Source organism: Clinocottus analis, unplaced genomic scaffold, assembly GCF_023055335.1.
Source record: "Clinocottus analis isolate CAN_PGR_092001 unplaced genomic scaffold, fCliAna1.0.p SCAF_10, whole genome shotgun sequence".
Taxonomy (NCBI): Eukaryota; Metazoa; Chordata; class Actinopteri; order Perciformes; family Cottidae; genus Clinocottus; species Clinocottus analis.
Genome location: NW_027175821.1, coordinates 12087146 through 12104970, shown reverse-complemented (window position 1 = coordinate 12104970; position 17825 = coordinate 12087146). Strand labels below are relative to the sequence as shown.

General features: G+C 41.6%; 1 protein-coding gene across 4 annotated transcripts in view; it reads left to right on the top strand.

The window, feature by feature from the left end:
• The window catches only part of macrod1 (mono-ADP ribosylhydrolase 1), a 96401-nt gene that overhangs the window by 53141 nt on the left and 25435 nt on the right, over positions 1 to 17825 (top strand). For 3 of the 4 annotated variants that reach the window (XR_011078174.1, XM_068588748.1, XM_068588756.1), the window contains exons 4-5: positions 3894 to 3923; positions 13344 to 13460. Coding sequence is in view for 3 of the 4 variants with exons in the window: in XM_068588748.1 (XP_068444849.1) it covers positions 3894 to 3923; positions 13344 to 13460 (147 nt within the window). In the remaining variant the exon portion in view is untranslated. The remainder of the gene's footprint in view (positions 1 to 3893; positions 3924 to 13343; positions 13461 to 17825) is intronic. The other variant, XM_068588766.1, reaches the window with a different exon arrangement.

The window sequence follows — 17825 nt, the reverse complement described above, 5'->3', positions numbered from 1 at the left end:
TTGGATTGTATTTCACTGTCTCTACTCTACCTGAAGCACCACAACTCCACAAAGGCAATTTTATTTTCCCAGCTGGCAGTGTGCTTGAAAAATTAGTTTCTAAGGCTATTTTGTTAACATTTGGTGCTGTATTGTCCTTATTTCTGATGATAGCTGTCCAGACACAGACAGTGCTACCTCTCACAGAGACATTTCCAGCAGCTACAATGGATCATGATTGCCGAAAAAAAGATTTCAGCAATCCAAAACATCAGTTTTCCAGGCTTTGTTGTCAGTCCCCGAAGCCTGGCACCCCAACTGATGGCCACCTCAGTAATCCAGAAGGCAATTCAGCCATAAAACATGTTATATGTGAGTGGTGGAACATCAGTATCACTGTGTGAGTGTGTTCTCCGGGCTTTATTGCGATGACATTATGGCAAATATTGGACATCAACTGACATGTAGACATGGCAGGCAGCAGGAGTGGCTGAAAAAATACATTTCCTCATGCATTTAACATCATAAACTGCCACATAACAGTAAAAGCAACCACCTACATTTTTCCATGTAAAGTGCAGTGAAGGAACTACAGTGAGCTTTTTTCCTGGCCAGGTTTTATTCACCTGGTCCAACTGTGACAACCTTTTAGCCTGTTAGCTTAGTGTGAGGCAGCTGCTGGTCCCAAATGGCATCTGTCATCTGCTTATATTATTTAATGAGAAAGTTAAACTGTGTGTTTAACAAAGTAGATGACAAAGAATGATGACTAGCTAGCATTGTTAGGTTAGCATGATCGGATATTCCCACTCATTTAAAACTGCTAAAAGACATACTACGCATATATAAAAAATAAACAGTTATGCCTACATTTATATTCAGTAGGTTTGATTTATTCTTTGTGAAACTGTTATTTTTGGCCGTAATGTCACAGCTTTGTAACGCTGCTGGGACTTAATGTTTACACATTTTATACCTTTAGAGTTGATGGATATCCAGTTTCCTCGTAACTGATTTCCACATTAACAATTTCTTACAAACTAAAGCTAAGCTTACTTTAAGGCAATTAGCATGTTACATCAGCAAACACTCCAAAACCCAGTACAACCTTGTGAATTAAATAAAACTGTATTGTAGCCAGGTTAAAAGAGAGCCATCTTCAAAACTCTGGCTTTAGGCTTAACACCGCTCTGCTGCCACGAGTTTACTCCAGCAGCAGCAACACCGTGGCGACTGTGGTGTCGGTTCATTGCTCCACGTCGGCACTGCTTTCTCGCTTTGATTTGTCGTTCTTTAAAAATGAAACATTTCACCACTTAGATGGCCTTGGGCGTGTTACTCAACATGGACGCGTATTAACAAGACCCATTATGTGATATCACTCTTATGTACAGCCTACAGCTAATCAGCAGAGGATGAATGGGAGACTTAATGGAGACATTTTATTTGTCTGGGCTTTTACATCTCAATGAGCTTTATTTCAGTTCACCATAATACCCATCAGCCCTTAAACAAGCTGTGCACCTCAAATCGTCTCACACTGTCACATTAAAAAAAGTCCTCTTTTTCAGTTCATGCTGTATGGAGCTGCACATTTTCAAATTAGAGAGTAGAGAAATCCACTTTGGGAGATGTTAGTGAGACGTATACAGAGAAGTATAGTGTGTTGAAAGGCTGAAATTAAGTGGGATTTACCATTAATGAGGCATTGGGGGATGGTGAAAAAGTTGAAGAGTAGAGGATTCTTGAGAGGGAAAGACAGCTCTGGGATTTAGTCTCTCTACTCCCCTCTTTAAACTTGCCTGATACACTATCTGAGTGCGTACCAATTGGCACAATGCCTCCTGGCAAAGAGTAACTAAAGCGAGAGACGTCTCCCATGTGTTCTGATGTAACTTTGTCACTGTCCCTTGCACAGAGATTATGTGCTTATCATATTTTCCTAACTTGGTTGCAGCAACTCAAATTTGTTGCAGGATCAGGGAAAGAATTGGAAAAGCAAATTTGTATGAGTTTGTGGTCAGGTTGGAGTTGGAAGTGCTGCAGTCTGCAGATGTCCCCGGGCGAGCACTGCTGACTCCACACGTTCATGGATATGCGAGAAAACACTTGGATATTGCATATGTTAGGAGGAGCAGCTGCCCGCCTCATCACCCTGCCAGTAATTTACACTCTTTAAACATGTGCAATTACATATATATACATATATATATATATATTATATATATATATATATATATATATATATATATATATATATATATGTATATATATGTATGAGTATATATATATATATATATGTATATATATATATGTATGTGTATATATATATATATATGTATGTATATATATATGTATGTATATATATGTATATATGTGTATGTATATATATATATATATATGTATGTATATATATATATATATATATATATATATATATATATATATATATATATATATATATATATATATATATATATATATATATGTGTATGTATGTGTATATATATGTATGTGTATATAGTGTGTGTGTGTGTGTGTGTGTGTGTGTGTGTGTGTGTGTGTGTGTGTGTATATATATTCCCTGTGTCATTCCATTTTCTTACACATAACTTAATTTATTTGTTTGGTTTTCTTTGTAGGTCTGGATTACTTGGGTAGTTACTGACATCTGGTGAAAATGTAATGAGATTTAGAAATATTTTTACTGAGAGAAATGATGACGTGTTCAAAACTTATGAGAGAGAGAGAGAGAGAGAGAGAGAGAGAGAGAGAGAGAGAGAGAGAGAGAGCTCATTATATTGTTATTGTATTTAAGCTACAATCACGTCCTTGTTATTCAGACTTTTTTTTTCACAAATGAAACCATCTTGCCTGTCGGTTTCTCGCAGAGTTGTTTATTTTTCTTTGGACTGTAGCCTCAGCATGAGTTTACTCATTAGCTTTGCAGGCAGTGAAGCTGCTTGTTGTGATTGTGCAATGCTTCTCAGTCCTCATTGACGGGACTCAGAGCCTGCTGGTTCTCGTTCTACCGATCTAATCAGGGACGGAGTCACACCTGCATTGCCAGGTGAATGCAATTAATTGCTGGTTGGCAAACCCAGCAGCACAGAGGACTTGTTGAGAAATGCTGACAACAATAATAAATGATGTATTGAAGGACAAATGTGGGGCTTTTTTTTTTATCCCTCTAGCACGTGAATACAAGCAACAGTTATTTTAGTACACAAAGTTGATTATACCTTTGCATATAAGAGTTTCTCAACATCACACCTACGCACACATCAGTGGCAATGAAGAAATGTTCTGAACTCAACCCGGTAATGAATACAGTGATGAGGTGTTGTTTGATGATGTGTTCAACACCTTGGTGAAGGTTCAAGGAAGTGTAGAGCTCAGTTTTTGTACACTGATTAGGAGTGAAATAGTAATTTCTCTGTTACAAACAAGCGATCAACACTACCGATGCAACCTTGAATTCAGCAGTGGTCAGTCCTGCAATTATTAGTTGTTATTTGCATTATTTTCTTCAAGGATTAAACCATTGATTATTAATTCAATTTAACAATGTCTTTAAGTGCTCATTACGAGTTCTGAGAGCCAAAGGTGATGTCTTTTATGTGTGCCAGCTAACAGATATTTAAATTACAGTGATTTAAAGCACTGAAAAGTAGAACATTCTTTCTTTTTTATTTGACAAATGAATTGACGAATACTTTCAGCTCTACATGTATGGTTTTATACAGATTTGATGTCATTAGAAAAGGATATCTTGGTTGCAAACAAGAAATCCAAACTACAACTTTGTAAAGGTCCACGTTCAGCTTTCACCAGTTGATTGTTGGTTGGTTGTTTCAACTAAAGTTGTTTTTCTGTATTTCATGAATATCTCTTCCTTCTTGTCTATCTTTCAGCCAAAAAGACTCTACTAGGTGGAGGTGGAGGTAAGTCACAACCTGTCCGATCCTTTGCTTGTGTGCGTTTGTGTTTGCTTGCCAAGGCACCTGTAGGCCTCACATAATTAATAGTACAGCTTTGTAGTGCAAATAGTCTTCCCTAGACACCAAATCATTTGAAATGTCCTTTTAATCAAATGATGCAGTGCCACGTACTAGTCAAAGAGAGTGTGTGGTCTGTCTGTATATTTCTTAGTTTGGTACCAGGTCTTTGTTGTGGCAGGTGTGCAACCTACGTTTGCAGGCTGCGCTGTGTGTGTGTCCGTCTGCCCGTGTTTCTGTGTGTTTGTGAGTGAGCACAGGTGCGACGTCGGTGGTTCATAATTTATGGGTGTGGAGAGCTGTGGATACAAACAGTCATTTTTTAGTGTATTGTTGACTCAGTGCTTTGCTGCATGCGTGTGATGTCGGACGTCCAGGCTTAATCGATACTTGTAATAAATCTGTACAGCTAATGCGGCATCCACAATCACTAAAACTTGTGCTTACACACACACACACACACACACAGGTGAGAGTGTGTTTGTTAACGCTTGCAAATTTGGGTGCTGGAGCGTTTGCCTGTGGCTGTTTTCTTTTTCTTCATTTAGCCTAACAGCTTCAGCCGCTCCGACCAGTTCACTTAGACTGATGTTTTTAACCTTCAACTTGTATGTAATGTGGGTTTGTGTATGCACGTATTTGCTTTCCAGTCTCCATGGTGACATATCCCGTGGCACACCTGTATGTGTGCATGTGCATTTGTATGTGAGTTTAGTGCATTTGCCTGCCTCTAAAACTGCATTTGCTTGCCTGAAATGTTGTGTTGAAGCAGTAAGTCCTCCCCTCTTACTGATGCATTCCTCAAGCCATACAAATGGACTGCACACACCGTCCAGTCCTTCGAGGGCCCCGAGATGTACAGCATCGTTTGAGGTTCTGCAGAGACAGATGGTTTCTAAAGAGGCTGTGATCGTGTGTTTGTGTCAAACTGTTTACATTGGCTTAGTTATTGAAATGTTTTATTAAATGTATCCACAACATCTGTTTTAGTTCTAAAAATGTCCATCAACGGGCTGGTGGAGGCTACATATTCAACAACCACCATCTGCATGAGTGTTTTTTTCTGCTTTTTTTTAAGCTTTGTGTCTCTCACTCTTGAACATTCTTCTCTCTTTTGGTTTCTCTCATCTCTTTCTTATTGTATTTATTTCCCCCTCACTGTCTACCTTTCCAGCTCTGTCCTCAGGGGTTTGCTCTGGCAGATAGAGGCTACAGTAGGTGTTAATTAGAGAGCGAGTTAAGCATGGAGACAAGGGGAAGACTGGAACAAACAAGAGACACGGGAGGGAAATAATGGTAAGAGCGAGAAGACGAGAGACAAAAGCAATGGAGGTCCAATAGATAATATGGAGATGCAGAAACACACACAAAAGATTCTGTATACATCTCCATATGCCAAAATCACACTCGTATCATGTAGTCAGTGAGCTTAGTTTTTTCATCAGAGGTGAGGCAACAATAGGTCTTTACTAGAGTGCATTACTACTCGGTCTCAAGGGTACCTGAGTAAATGTCATTCAGTTAGATCAAACACACACCTGCCAACATTGTTTTCTTCAATCTGGAGGGGTGCTGAGCTCCGGCTGCGCATCAACAACAAACTCAAGGGCAGGAAATTAAAGGTTTTTTTTTTAATGTCCACTGGTTGCAGTTGCTCATTCATTTCGGAGCTTATCTGCCATTTCAATGTTTCACTGCTTTGATTGATTTTTCAAATAGAAAACAAATCATAGATGATGACACAAAGGTTCAGTGATCCAGACATTATAAAGTGTGTGTGTGTGTGTGTGTGTGTGTGTGTGTGTGTGTGTGTGTGTGTGTGTGTGTGTGTGTGTGTGTGTGTGTGTGTGTGAACATACATACATGTGTATTATATTTGTGTATGTATGTATGTAGGTCACCATATGTCATGAATGTACCTTTGGGATGTGGGGTGCATGAAGTGTTTTTTTCCAAAGGTTGTGGCCTGCTCTGTTTGTATGGATGAGAGGTTTTACCTTAGTTTAAGCAACAGTAAACAATCTCCACGGTCTGCAATATGCTCATTAATTTTGAGCCCCAAAAGCTTTTATTGCAACATGTGAACTTTCTCTCGTATAGTGAGGTTACTTGTTTTCGTGCTCCCTGAGCAACCAACATGTTTAGTTGATATGCTTTTTTTTCTCTTGTGAAAAGGTCAGGGCCCTGAGGAAAGGATATATTGAGAATTCAACACTCTATCGTCGGTACATTGAAGGAGTTGCTGGTCACTGTAATCATCTCTCCATACTAGTTATGAAGAGACCCCTCTCAAGAGAGAGAGATTGCACGCTTCAGTTCAGATCAAGTGGGTATCTTGGAAGAAGGGATGTAGCCATGTGAAGCCAAATCTTGGTCCCAAAATCTACAAAAGAAATTGTATGTAATGCAGATTGGATCTACAAACCAGGTGACTCACAGTAAAGCTGGATTCATACTTGATGCAAGGAGTTAACAACAAGGTTCTTAGGGTCATGGAAAACCTGGAAAAGCCATGAAATTTTAAAATATGTATTTCCAGGCCTGGAAAAGCCCTTGTACAAAATAAAATCCCAAAGGTTTTGGAAAAGTCATGAAAATGTATTCTATTCATATGTTCATGACATTTATTTACACTGAGTTTGAAATAATGAATATGATTTTAAAAGAAAGATGTTTAAAATATAAGCAAGCATACACTCTCATCCTCAGTTATTTGAAATACTACATTTTTAAACACCGAGAATTCACAAAATGTTTCATCATGGAAATGTGGTTTAAAGTCATGAAAACCCAGTGGTCAGCATGTGAGTGAACCTGATAACAAGAACCTTAACGCCTTGTTTTTTGTTATAATTTAATTATAATTGATTGGATTTTATCAGCTGAAATCAGCAATGAGCTGAACTTGTATAAAACATATTGATCAAAAGGAGACACAAAGTTACAAACACAGGCGGCTGGTCTGTGGGGATTGAGTGCTCAGGATGTGAACCAGCCATGAAGACAGAGCCTGCATATGATTGGTTTGGTGTCTTAAATATTCAGACCCAGCTCACAATAAATGATCCCAATTAAAATTTTATCCACTTACATTTTTTAATTTGGTGGGGGGAAAAAAAGAACAAAATCCTTTTGTGCACTTGATTTTCTTGCCCAGCTTATTTTGTGCGTGCTGACATCTATAATCAATCCTCCAGGACGGGGCTGAGGTTTGATGCCCTGCTCTGGAAGTCTCTCAGCTGTTGTTCCTGAGTGCCTGCAGTGCAGCCCTCCTCTCTGCTTTCTCCCTGTCTGGATGAGGAGAATAAAAGCAGGCAGTGGACGGGCTTGTCTGCTTGACTTTCAGAACAAGGGAACAAGAGAGCATGCATTGTGAATAAAGGGAGAGAGCAGAAGATTGGTTTTGTGGCGCGGAGATGAGACGACAGGCAAAGAGCACTTAGAGTACCTTCCACCAACAGGGCTGTCAGGGTCTCTGCCGCATACACAAGTCCCCTGTTTCACCACAGTAATCGTGTTCATGTGGATAAGTTCATACCAGCTTTAAACAGAATGTTGCGTGTTAATTTTGTGAATACAAGTACATACATACTGTGCAAAGCAATGTGTGTGCGTGCATCTATCACACCAGACCCATCCTAAATGTTGCCTTGGCAACAAGCTGACTGAAGTAAATGAGTGTCCTGGCTCTGCTGAAGGATTGTGGGAAAGCAATATGCCAGCGTTCCGCCCCATTAGTTTGACGGACAGTCTGCTTGGCCTATAAGAGGTCAGCTGGCAAGGGCAGCCAGATTAGTATTCCATAGGAGAGCACTCAGGATTGGTTTTACTCTAATGTCAATCTACCTGTGTGTGTGTGTGTGTGTGTGTGTGTGTGTGTGTGTGTGTGTGTGTGTGTGTGTGTGTGTGTGTGTGTGTGTGTGTAAGCAGGGGGGGGGTCTTGTCTTGGCTTATAGCATTGCAGGCATCGTGTGGGTGTGTGTTTGTTTGTGTGCCCGGCTGGGGGTTGCAGGCAGCTTGCCAGGTAAGCATATCGCCAATTATCACTAGCCAGTCCCCCGTACGTCCCGGGCTCCCTCCGTCCCCGTCTCCCCTAGAGTCGGTCAATACTGAGCCTGTGAGGGAGGAATGATAACACCTAAACTGGTCAGCCGCCTGCTTAGCTGGCAGGTCACTGGTCTACAGAAGCCAAAACATTTCTATCCCTTTCTGCATCCATCTATCTATTCTTTCCTTTTAATTTTTTCTTCTCTCTGAACCCCTGCTTCCCATTCATCTCCTCCTCTTTTGTTTTAGCCCCTTTGTCCCTCCCTCTCTTCACCTAAACAGCCTTTTTTCCCTTTTTTTTATACACTTGATCCCTTTCCAAACCCATTGCTCATTGTCCAACTGTGCTCTTCAATCCCTCGTCTCGTATTTCTCTGTCTCTGTGAGTCTCTCCATTGTTTTATTTTTTGTATATTTCTATCCCAGCTCATATTTGCTTGTAGACCGGGCTTCAGTGCCAAAAAAACGTTGATGTGATATTTTGTATGGTAATGAAGCCTAAATAATGAATGGTGTTTTTTTTAATATGGAAATGAGTTTGACACTTCCTAAAAGATTTTTTTTTTGTGTGTCTATTAATCTAAATTAAATTCATGACTAATTCATGCTGATATCTGTTGGTGGCATTAGGTGGCACTAATTACGGCTGATTGTTGAGTTGCTCAGGTACGCCATTTGCATGTGACGGAGTCAGTGGAGTATGAACAAGCATCCGAGGCTGCAGTGATGCTAATTTAGTTCGGGCTTTCCCATTCTCAATGAGGGATGCATCAATACTCCCACGGTTTAATGAAATGTGGGAATGTGTCAGCAACATGTTCTCTGCTACTGCTTCTCCTCCTGGCACACTTTGAGCTACATTCCAATGTCAACATGCTCACATGATCTCAGTAAAACTGATAATATGCAGATGTCTGGCAGGTATAATATTTACCACGTTCACTATCTTAGTTTGTGGGCCCAATGATGGCACAAGATGAAAAGTTTTGGATCACAAAAGTTATGACAATTAATCTCTGGTGACTATGAGTGTGTACTAAATTCCATGGTAATCCAATGAGATGTTGTACACAGTCGGTGGTGGACAGACCTAGTGCCATGCCACTTGTTTGACCAAAACCATAAGAGACACAGTCCACAAATAACAAACGAGTATCATCAGTACTTCATGAAGAAAAAGTAAAACTATTTTATTTTATTTTTTTGCCCGTCGCAGCGCGACCAGATGGACTTCTCTATAAGTAATAGATATTATTGCCATCCTTGAGCACAAATTCACCTGAATATGTGCCTGCAATGAAGAAGTACTGTTGGTGCAGCTTTACTTCAAACGATTTTTCATTTGCACCTCCCTCTGCTCATGAATCCCCCCTTCATATTTCTGACCGCATTGAAGTGACAGAACAGTGTCTGAATCTACTCAGTGGCATGCGGTGCTCACGCTGGGCTATTACAACGGCTCCCACAGAGCTAGAAGTACCACAGTCCGGAAGAAAGACAACATTGGCTGTCTTCAGTGAATGTAGTGAAAGGGACAGCTCTTTATATTAGAGAGGTCAGAGTCACGGAGAGACTCGATAGGTGTATGGATATTTGTTAACCCTGCTCGCCGGGTTCCAGAGAGAGTGATTTATGCTGTCTCTGATGTGTTGGCTGCTTTTGAAGGTTGTGCGCCACCTGAAATGTGAAATGACATGAAGGACACTGCAGTGATGTGTCTATGTGTATCCGAGACTGCCCTCCAAAGAAGAACATTAATTTCAGCAAGTACCTCAAAATTACACGTTTACATTCAAGTGACAAAGTCCCCCAATGGGCGTAGCAATTACGATGGGAACAAAGTAGGAAGGGTACGTTATTACAGAGCAACAAAGTCAGTGTAGCATGGACAGTGCTGGACTGTGAAGCTCTTTTGGTTTTAGTGGCTGCATAGGGTTTTTTCAACGTGACGCGCACTGGCGCCCTAACATGTGTAGCCTAGCCTGTTGAAGCCTTTCAGTGTATATGCCACCAGGCAGCAACTTTTACAAAAATACATGTGGCACCATTTTAATGGTATCCAGTTCTCTTAATTAAAAAAAAGTTTGGACTTTAAAATGAAGAACCGTTATCTTTTCCTTTTTGTTTTTTAGCTTTTCAAATATCAAGTCCATCCCAATATTTTGAAAGCATGTCAACAAACCCTCCGGAAGCTTGACTCACTTGCTTATTAATTGTCATGAGGAGGAAAAAGTCCTTATTTTAACCAACAAACATTCTCTGTCCCTAAACCGTACACATTCTTATTGTGCCTAAACCTGACACAGTGTGTTTTTGTTTATTTGGTAGATTGTTGGAATCTCCATTACGAATGAAGCAGAACTAATTTGGGATAGTTTATTCTGATATTGAGAAACGTCAATGACAAAGTTAAAGGAAGCGTGGAGCAACACAAACAGTACATTAGTCGGCTGTCTAAATGTTTTGGCAACACGGAGCAATCACTGGTTCAACTTCATCTACTGTCCTCCAAACAGCTTTTGTATGCTAAGACACGTGTTACTTAATCTTGGCATGTGCACTGCACACATGCATATGTGCTCTGTTGTGTGTGTGTTGTGTAGAAGATTAACTGTGAATGCATCTGTAACCACGCATTGTGCATGTGTGTGCCTGAGCAGAGAGGTTGTCAGGTCAAAAAGCATTACTGTCACTAAAGGAAGTGCAGTCCTCTCATTAAGACTTGGAGCCACACACATCTGTGCATGGTAGCGCATGTGCTTTGACAAGCATAGACACACACCAGCATTTTTAGTACTACGCACACAGACAGAGTATCTCTCCAACAAGGAACACAAAAGGTGTTGTTGATTTATGTTTCAGTTCCATTTCCTTTTCTTTTGATTCTGTTATTCACGCCTGTTTCTTTATCTCCCTCCACACTGTTTTTACATCTGCTGCTCTCCCTCTTGTTCCCCTCCTTTCCTCCCTCCTTCAGTTTTCTGTCTCTCCATCTTATCACACTTGTTCTCTATTTCAGAGTTGGGCTGCTTCAAAGTTAGTGTGCAGTATGTGTGTGTGTGTGTGTGTCACCTCAAGGTCTATTCACACACACACAAATACACACATGAACACATCTGTGCATGGTCTCACATGTGCTTTGGCAAGATAGACACACACCAGCATTATTTAGTACACACACACACACACACACACACACACACATGCACACACACAGCATGAGCATGGTATCTGAGCTTGTTTCTGTGCACCCTGAGGAGGTAGCCAGTGTTCAGAGCTCACACTTGTGCTTAGCTCAGAGTGCGGCCCAGTTCAACATGGCACAGTATGACATGGCACACTACAGCGCAGCACGGTGTGCGATATGCCAACTTAACACAATAACGTTCAGATAACACCAGACCCCCGCCCAGAGATACTCAGTTTGGTGAAACACACTGCAGTAACAGCTGGTCTGTATAGAGTCAGACGGAGATAAGAGCCACAGGCCGACACGCTGCGCAGTGACATATGGATGGGTGTTATTGTACTATTTTCACCAAGAGCTGACAAGTCTCGCAGCGCCGTGACGAATGTATTTCTGACAGATGTGTGTTATTCTGGGTATATTATGAATTATTGACGCCAGACTCCTACATTAGACCTCTGAATTATTTCAAAAGAAAAGCAGTCTAGAGCCAGGATCTTACCAGGCTACAAATGCTAGTGACACATTGGCTGTTAACAATAACATTTAAATAGACGCAGTATTTTACCCATATGGCATTTACAGTGTATACTGTTAATTTGTTAAGCCAACTACATTATGAGGAAAACATAATTCATTTCAATATTATCTTGAGCAGCAATGCTGTTTTCAAAAGTAGGCAGCGTTCCAATTATGTTCTGCATGCAGGTTGCAGTTTGTGCAAAGCTCACAACTTTGACACCAGGATTCAGGGTGTGCATGTTCACGTCCAGAGTCCTGCATGTGGTTGGGTTTAGGAAAACAAAAGTAAAGTGAGCACATCCTGTCTTAGGCTTGAACCAAGAGGACGAACTTATCTTGACCGTACCAAATGGCTTTGACTGCACAAAGATAACAATCATTCTTTAGCCCGTTGGTTGAACATTTTAGATGATGTATTGAAAAAGAACACGGAACAAAACAAATCTAATGAAATATGTTGTCAGTAGACATTTTACAGATGCATTCTGTCGCCTTTTGCAACTTTGCACATAATTTCATTTAAAAGTATCCTCTGGATAGGGGTATAAAGCAAAGTCTGCAACATCCCGTGAAGTCCCAATGTCACTCTCCATTTTTCTCTCCCCTTGTTTCCTGTCAACTCAACGCTGATAACGTCCTTATAAATACTTAAAAGGCCTGAGGATTACTTTTTTCACTGCCAAACTTCTGTTTTCTTTCTTGATGATCAACCAACCTGATTGAATGTAGCAAGAAAGAGGAGGAAACGATGCATAGGAACCCATATGCATCCTTTTCACTTAATTCTACACTTCAGCCCACCTTGCATTTTGTAGAATTTAAAGTACATCAGAACCATGAGTGTGCAGCTTTTGCTTCCGTTCTTTGATGTCTCTACAAGCCAGCACGAGAATACATTTGTGTCTTTTTGTTGCATAGTGTCGGTTTTTCTGTTAGAAATGGTAGTTACATATTTTGGCTTTAACGAATTGTTCCTAATAGTAAATTATTTTAAGTTTTGTTTTTGCTCTTTAGCATTTAAACCCGTTGTCCCTTTTTTAATCTTAATTTGTCTCAAGTGTGAATTCAGTAAAGTTAATTGCTGCTTTCTTGGTAGAGAACAGTAATAATAAAGCTGTTGAGATTGAGATGGTATAAATAATAACTTTTAGGAAATGTGTCTTAACTGCAAAGATTGTGACGGAAACTGGTAATTGGCACAGCTCTAAAATTGCTTTTCCTGCATCATTGCCCTCTTGGAAATGAACACAGTCACGGTCTTTAGATGTGGTGTGAATCAAAGACAGATACAGATTTATGAAAATGTAATTAATAAAGACTAATTGACCAGAAAGTCGAAGTCAGCTGAGGCCTTAATAACACATTAAATGGAGTAATTAACTAAGGCAGTGGCCCTAGAACTCATTCAATAGACTGACACACTAAGAGACAGATATTCTTAGACTTATTCAAAGGAGACGGAAAATACCACTATTATCCAGGTCCTTTCAGCTCTCAGCTTTAACACCTGTAAATGTGTCAGCTGGACTTCAAATATTTTGTAAGTAGTCAGATTGCAGAGGATTCCCTTAAGTAGGCCAACTCTGAATCTCCTGTCCTCTCCTCTCCAGTGGACGGAGCGATTCACCGCGCTGCTGGTCCACTGCTAAGGAACGAATGTGCTTCCCTCCACGGCTGTGAGACAGGAGAGGCCAAGATCACTTGTGGCTATGGCCTCCCAGCAAAGTGTGAGTATAAAATGTATAAATATGTTTGTGTAACTTCCAGCTCCCTCACTGTGTTTTACTGGGTTGCCTCCGGGTATTTCACTGAACTTTGAAGGAGATCAGTTTTTCTTTCCAGCCCAAGAAACTCATAGGTACCCACAATGATCTCACTTACTGCCTTCCATTTATAGCAAAGTAAATGGCACTCAATTATTAAGTGGCACTCCATTGCAGCGTGTGTAATGGGAAGAAACGGAAGATTCAACGTGACAGAAAAAGCTTTTCTAGGTGTTTTACTTCTGGGGAAAAAAAATCCTCCTCCAGCTTCTCTGACGTCTAAAAGATAACATGTGGCTGTGGGAAGAGCCTCAGTAATCAATGGCGACATCGGGAAGAACAACTAAACCGCAGTAACTACACTTTGAAAACTACAGTCTCTTCCTGTTTCTAAACACTGTCGGTGACCTCTGGAAGCAGGGCTGCAATTAACTATCGTATTAATTTTTGATTAATATCCCCCCCTGATTTAAAAACTACTCGTTTAATGGACTAATTTGCTTAAGATCTGCTTTGAAGTGCAATTTCAATGTCTAAATTCTACAAACTACAAAATGTCAGAACAGACACATAGCTTCCATCTCAGTTTGTTCGCATGACACTTGGCAGATTTCCTCGGACGTTTACACCTCAAAGAATGTTAGCAAATCTTGGGCAGTGCTACTGCACATGTGAAAACGGTTGTAAAAAGCCTCTTGTTCCTCCAGGGGAAGTCTGGTAAATTGACTCAAGTGATGTCACTTGAGTCAGCATTGGTTGGGGCCGAAGACTACAAGAAACTACAAAAACATCTGGGGCCAGACTTCTTTAAGGGCGATTTACACTCTGGCAACTACAACTGCAGCTGGCCACGCAGTTGCAGGGATGGACTCGTTTTGGTTTGTAGTTCCCGAGCCTTTTCCATATGCCAGAACAGTAGGTGGCGCAACGACCGTTTAGAGTCGACCTGCACACCAACGTTCACCAATATCTCCCTCCAGGAATGTACCGCCATCTGCGTGTCTTTATACTCCGTCAAAGACGGGTTATATGAATGCTCATTTGCGGACCTCTTCAGCCAGACGTTCTTTAACAGGATCCATTGTTCGTGTTTCTGCTTTGGCTTTTAAAAACAGCGGTATTATGCTATGAAACCGGAAATGTGGGACTCAGAAAGGATGTGGTTAGGAGACCCATCACAGTCTTGCGGGCTGCGAACGGCTTGCATAACTTTGTCAGATAGTCAGAAATTTTGGGCAACGCACGTAAGCACGCAAAAAGGCTCACGTGACTACGCAAGGGGCCCACGCGTGTTTTGCGTGTTTTGCGTGCTTGCGTCTCTGCGTAAAACCCGAGTATAAATGACCCTTTAATCACACACATCTCTGCTTTAGGTGAACATTAGCTCAAGACTAGTTTGTTAGCTGCTAGCATAACCGACCCAAATCTCCGACCCAAATGTTGGAGGTGCGTTGTGGTAATGTAAGTGCAAGGCTTTGAGAAGGAAGAACTATGTGTGGAATTAAAAAAAGATGACATCTCCATTTTTCTAACTGCCTATCGTTTTGACCGTCATAAAAGTCTTTGAATCAGTAGATACACGCAGACTAATATTTGTCCATGCGAAGTGTTCACAGTTCAAAGCGTTCCCATGCGTGACACTTGCCCACCACTGTAATGGCACACACACAGCATGACGCCAATAGGTATTGCAATAATGCTCTTGCCAAGCTCTGTATAATATAATGACCACCCAGGTGTGTGTGTGTGTGTGTGTGTGATTGCATGTGTGCGTGCGTGTGAATAAGAGAGATTAAAAGAACACTGAGTCTGTGTGATATCAGCTTATGGTTCCACAGAGAGTTTAAGTTCACAGTGAAAGGAAGGCAGAAAAAAGTAAAGAGAAGCGATGATAAAGGCGAGCTTAAGGCAGAATGGAGAGCAGGAGTAGAAGAGAAAGATAAGTGGGAGAGTGGTAAAAGAAATAAAAATAAAACGAAGCAGCGTGGGGGAGGAGACCAATGTGAGCAGAGCTGAAGACGCGAGGGAATTAGTAAGCAGATGAGTTCTCATATTATCTGTTCTGCCTTTGTTGTTAACCAATAGATGTTCGCTGTAATGTTTGTGAGTGGGTTCTGCTGCTTGTCACAGTCATCCTTATGTGTACTTTTGTTTCTGTCACGCTGATATACACTTGATCTTAGAGCAGGGGTGTCAAACACCCGGCCCGCGGGCCGGATCCGGCCTGCCAGGGTGTCCAGTCCAACAGAAGAAAAAATACATATATTTTTAGATCAAAATTAGCAGAGCTAGGATTCAAACCTCTGCTTGTAAGATGGACATGCAAACCATTGATCCACAGTCGCAATTGATGTGAGCACTGATATTATTGTGTTGTTGTGGAAGTCGTTAAAAATGGATCACGTCATAAAAGTCGCATCACAAACGTGTCACAAAGTGAGGGAATCTGCAGAGGAGAGCCCAGGCTGATAAACAGAGGGCTGATGTCTGAATTTTTGGTCTTTATGTTTCTAGTTAATTGTTGGAAGACCTTAAAATAGAGTTTATCATCTAAAAACCTGTTTCAACAGCACTAACAGTGCAAACAAGTAGTGACAGAGCCAACAGTCTTTACCTAAAGACAATATCACCTGTAACCGTCCTTAGGAGCGCAGAGCAGAGCGGCAGCTGTTAGCTAACGCTGGCATGCACAAATATGCTCTAAAAGCACCCACGGCCGGGTGTTCAAGTAGACTATTCTACTTTTAAGGGTAGTTTAACAGTGTATACAGTGTGAGCTGCCTGTCAGGTCCCATCACTCCCTTACCTGTAACTATCTGTCAGCGTGAAATATGTATGACTATCTTTCTGATTCACTGACTGAGTAACCGTGTGTGTGTGTGTGTGTGTGGAGGGCGGGGGTTGCGCAGCATTTGCCATGGAGACTGGCTCTTTCTTGCCTGACAAAATATTAAGTCTCAAGAATAATTCAACACTCCAATGCTTAAACACTCGCAACAGGGCTTGATTACCTCTCAGCATGAGCGGAGAGATGCGAGATGGCAACAACACACAAAAAGCAAAGTAGGGATAACAAAGCAGGCAGAGTACTGTGTGAAGGCAGAGCGCCGCCATGGAAAATAGAAAGAAATGAAAATGAAACTCGACAGGAGAGAGGCATGGAGTTTGAGAGACAGGTCCAATCTCAAAGCCAACACTTTGATCTTGATTTGTATGGGCTTGCCACCAGATGTGGTATTTAAAGAGCGCCTGACTCACAAGTTGCCAAACGGTCCAGAGGACCTGCTGTCAGCCCTCCATGCAGAGTGTCCGCCGTTGATCCCGCTGCCACTTAGCCAGCCGCATCCCAGTACTGTAACCTAGCAACACTCAGACTGCATGGCACACTACCGCTGCTGTTTAGCAAGAGTCACATGCAATTTGAGGATGTTGACAATTGACAGCTGGAAAAATTTCAAACAGGACCTGTCTAACTGCACATATTAACCAGCAATCTGTCAACTTTGGGGCATATCAGCCGCTGTAATTAGGAGGACTAGATTAGTGGAACGGTTTGAGACCAGTCTGTTTGTGTTTGTATACAATGACAGTGTTGCTCACTTGTGAGCAAGCTGCGTGTTGTAAGATGAGTGTGCACATGTGTGGTGTGCAACCGTGTGTGTTTCTGGTTGCCAGGTGGGGGAGCTTGGGCTGAAAGTGTTGTCCAGACAACGCAGCGCCCCAGAGCTCACCTGTGTACCGATGAACACAGCTGTAACCCTGATCACGTGTTCCCCAGCTGGCCCTCGCTCCCCACACTGGGGAGGTAAGGTGCCAGGGGTGGGTCTAAAGAGAGTTAGGGAGCGACCACATGACAACATAAGGTCAGAACCATATTTATGTCCAGTAAAGGCAGCACTCTGCTTTAGTGACATCAGTGCATACTTATTCTGGTGATGAGTGCTCCAGGCAATCCACCTCACAACATAATAGGAAGGCAGTACAGATACATGATTTGTATGGCAGTCGCCGTTTTGGAAAATAAAAATAGGTCCGTGGGTTCATGCTCTCCCCTTTTGGTCTCAACCAAAATGTGTATCTTTGCTGCTAAATGTTCACTAGCTGGTCTCTAACTTTTTCTGTCGGCCGTTTGGTGCTGAGCGGATAGACTACCGTAAAATATGGGTTACAAGGCGCACCCTTTTATAAGCCGTATCTACTAAATTTAAAGAAAAAGTCGCATTTAATCATAAACAATCAATGGCAGTTTATAAGTGGCTGTTGCTGCTTCTATTGCCCGCATCCCCGCTGCCTGAGTCGGCCGTCGAGCCGGGACTGGTCTCGCTACCT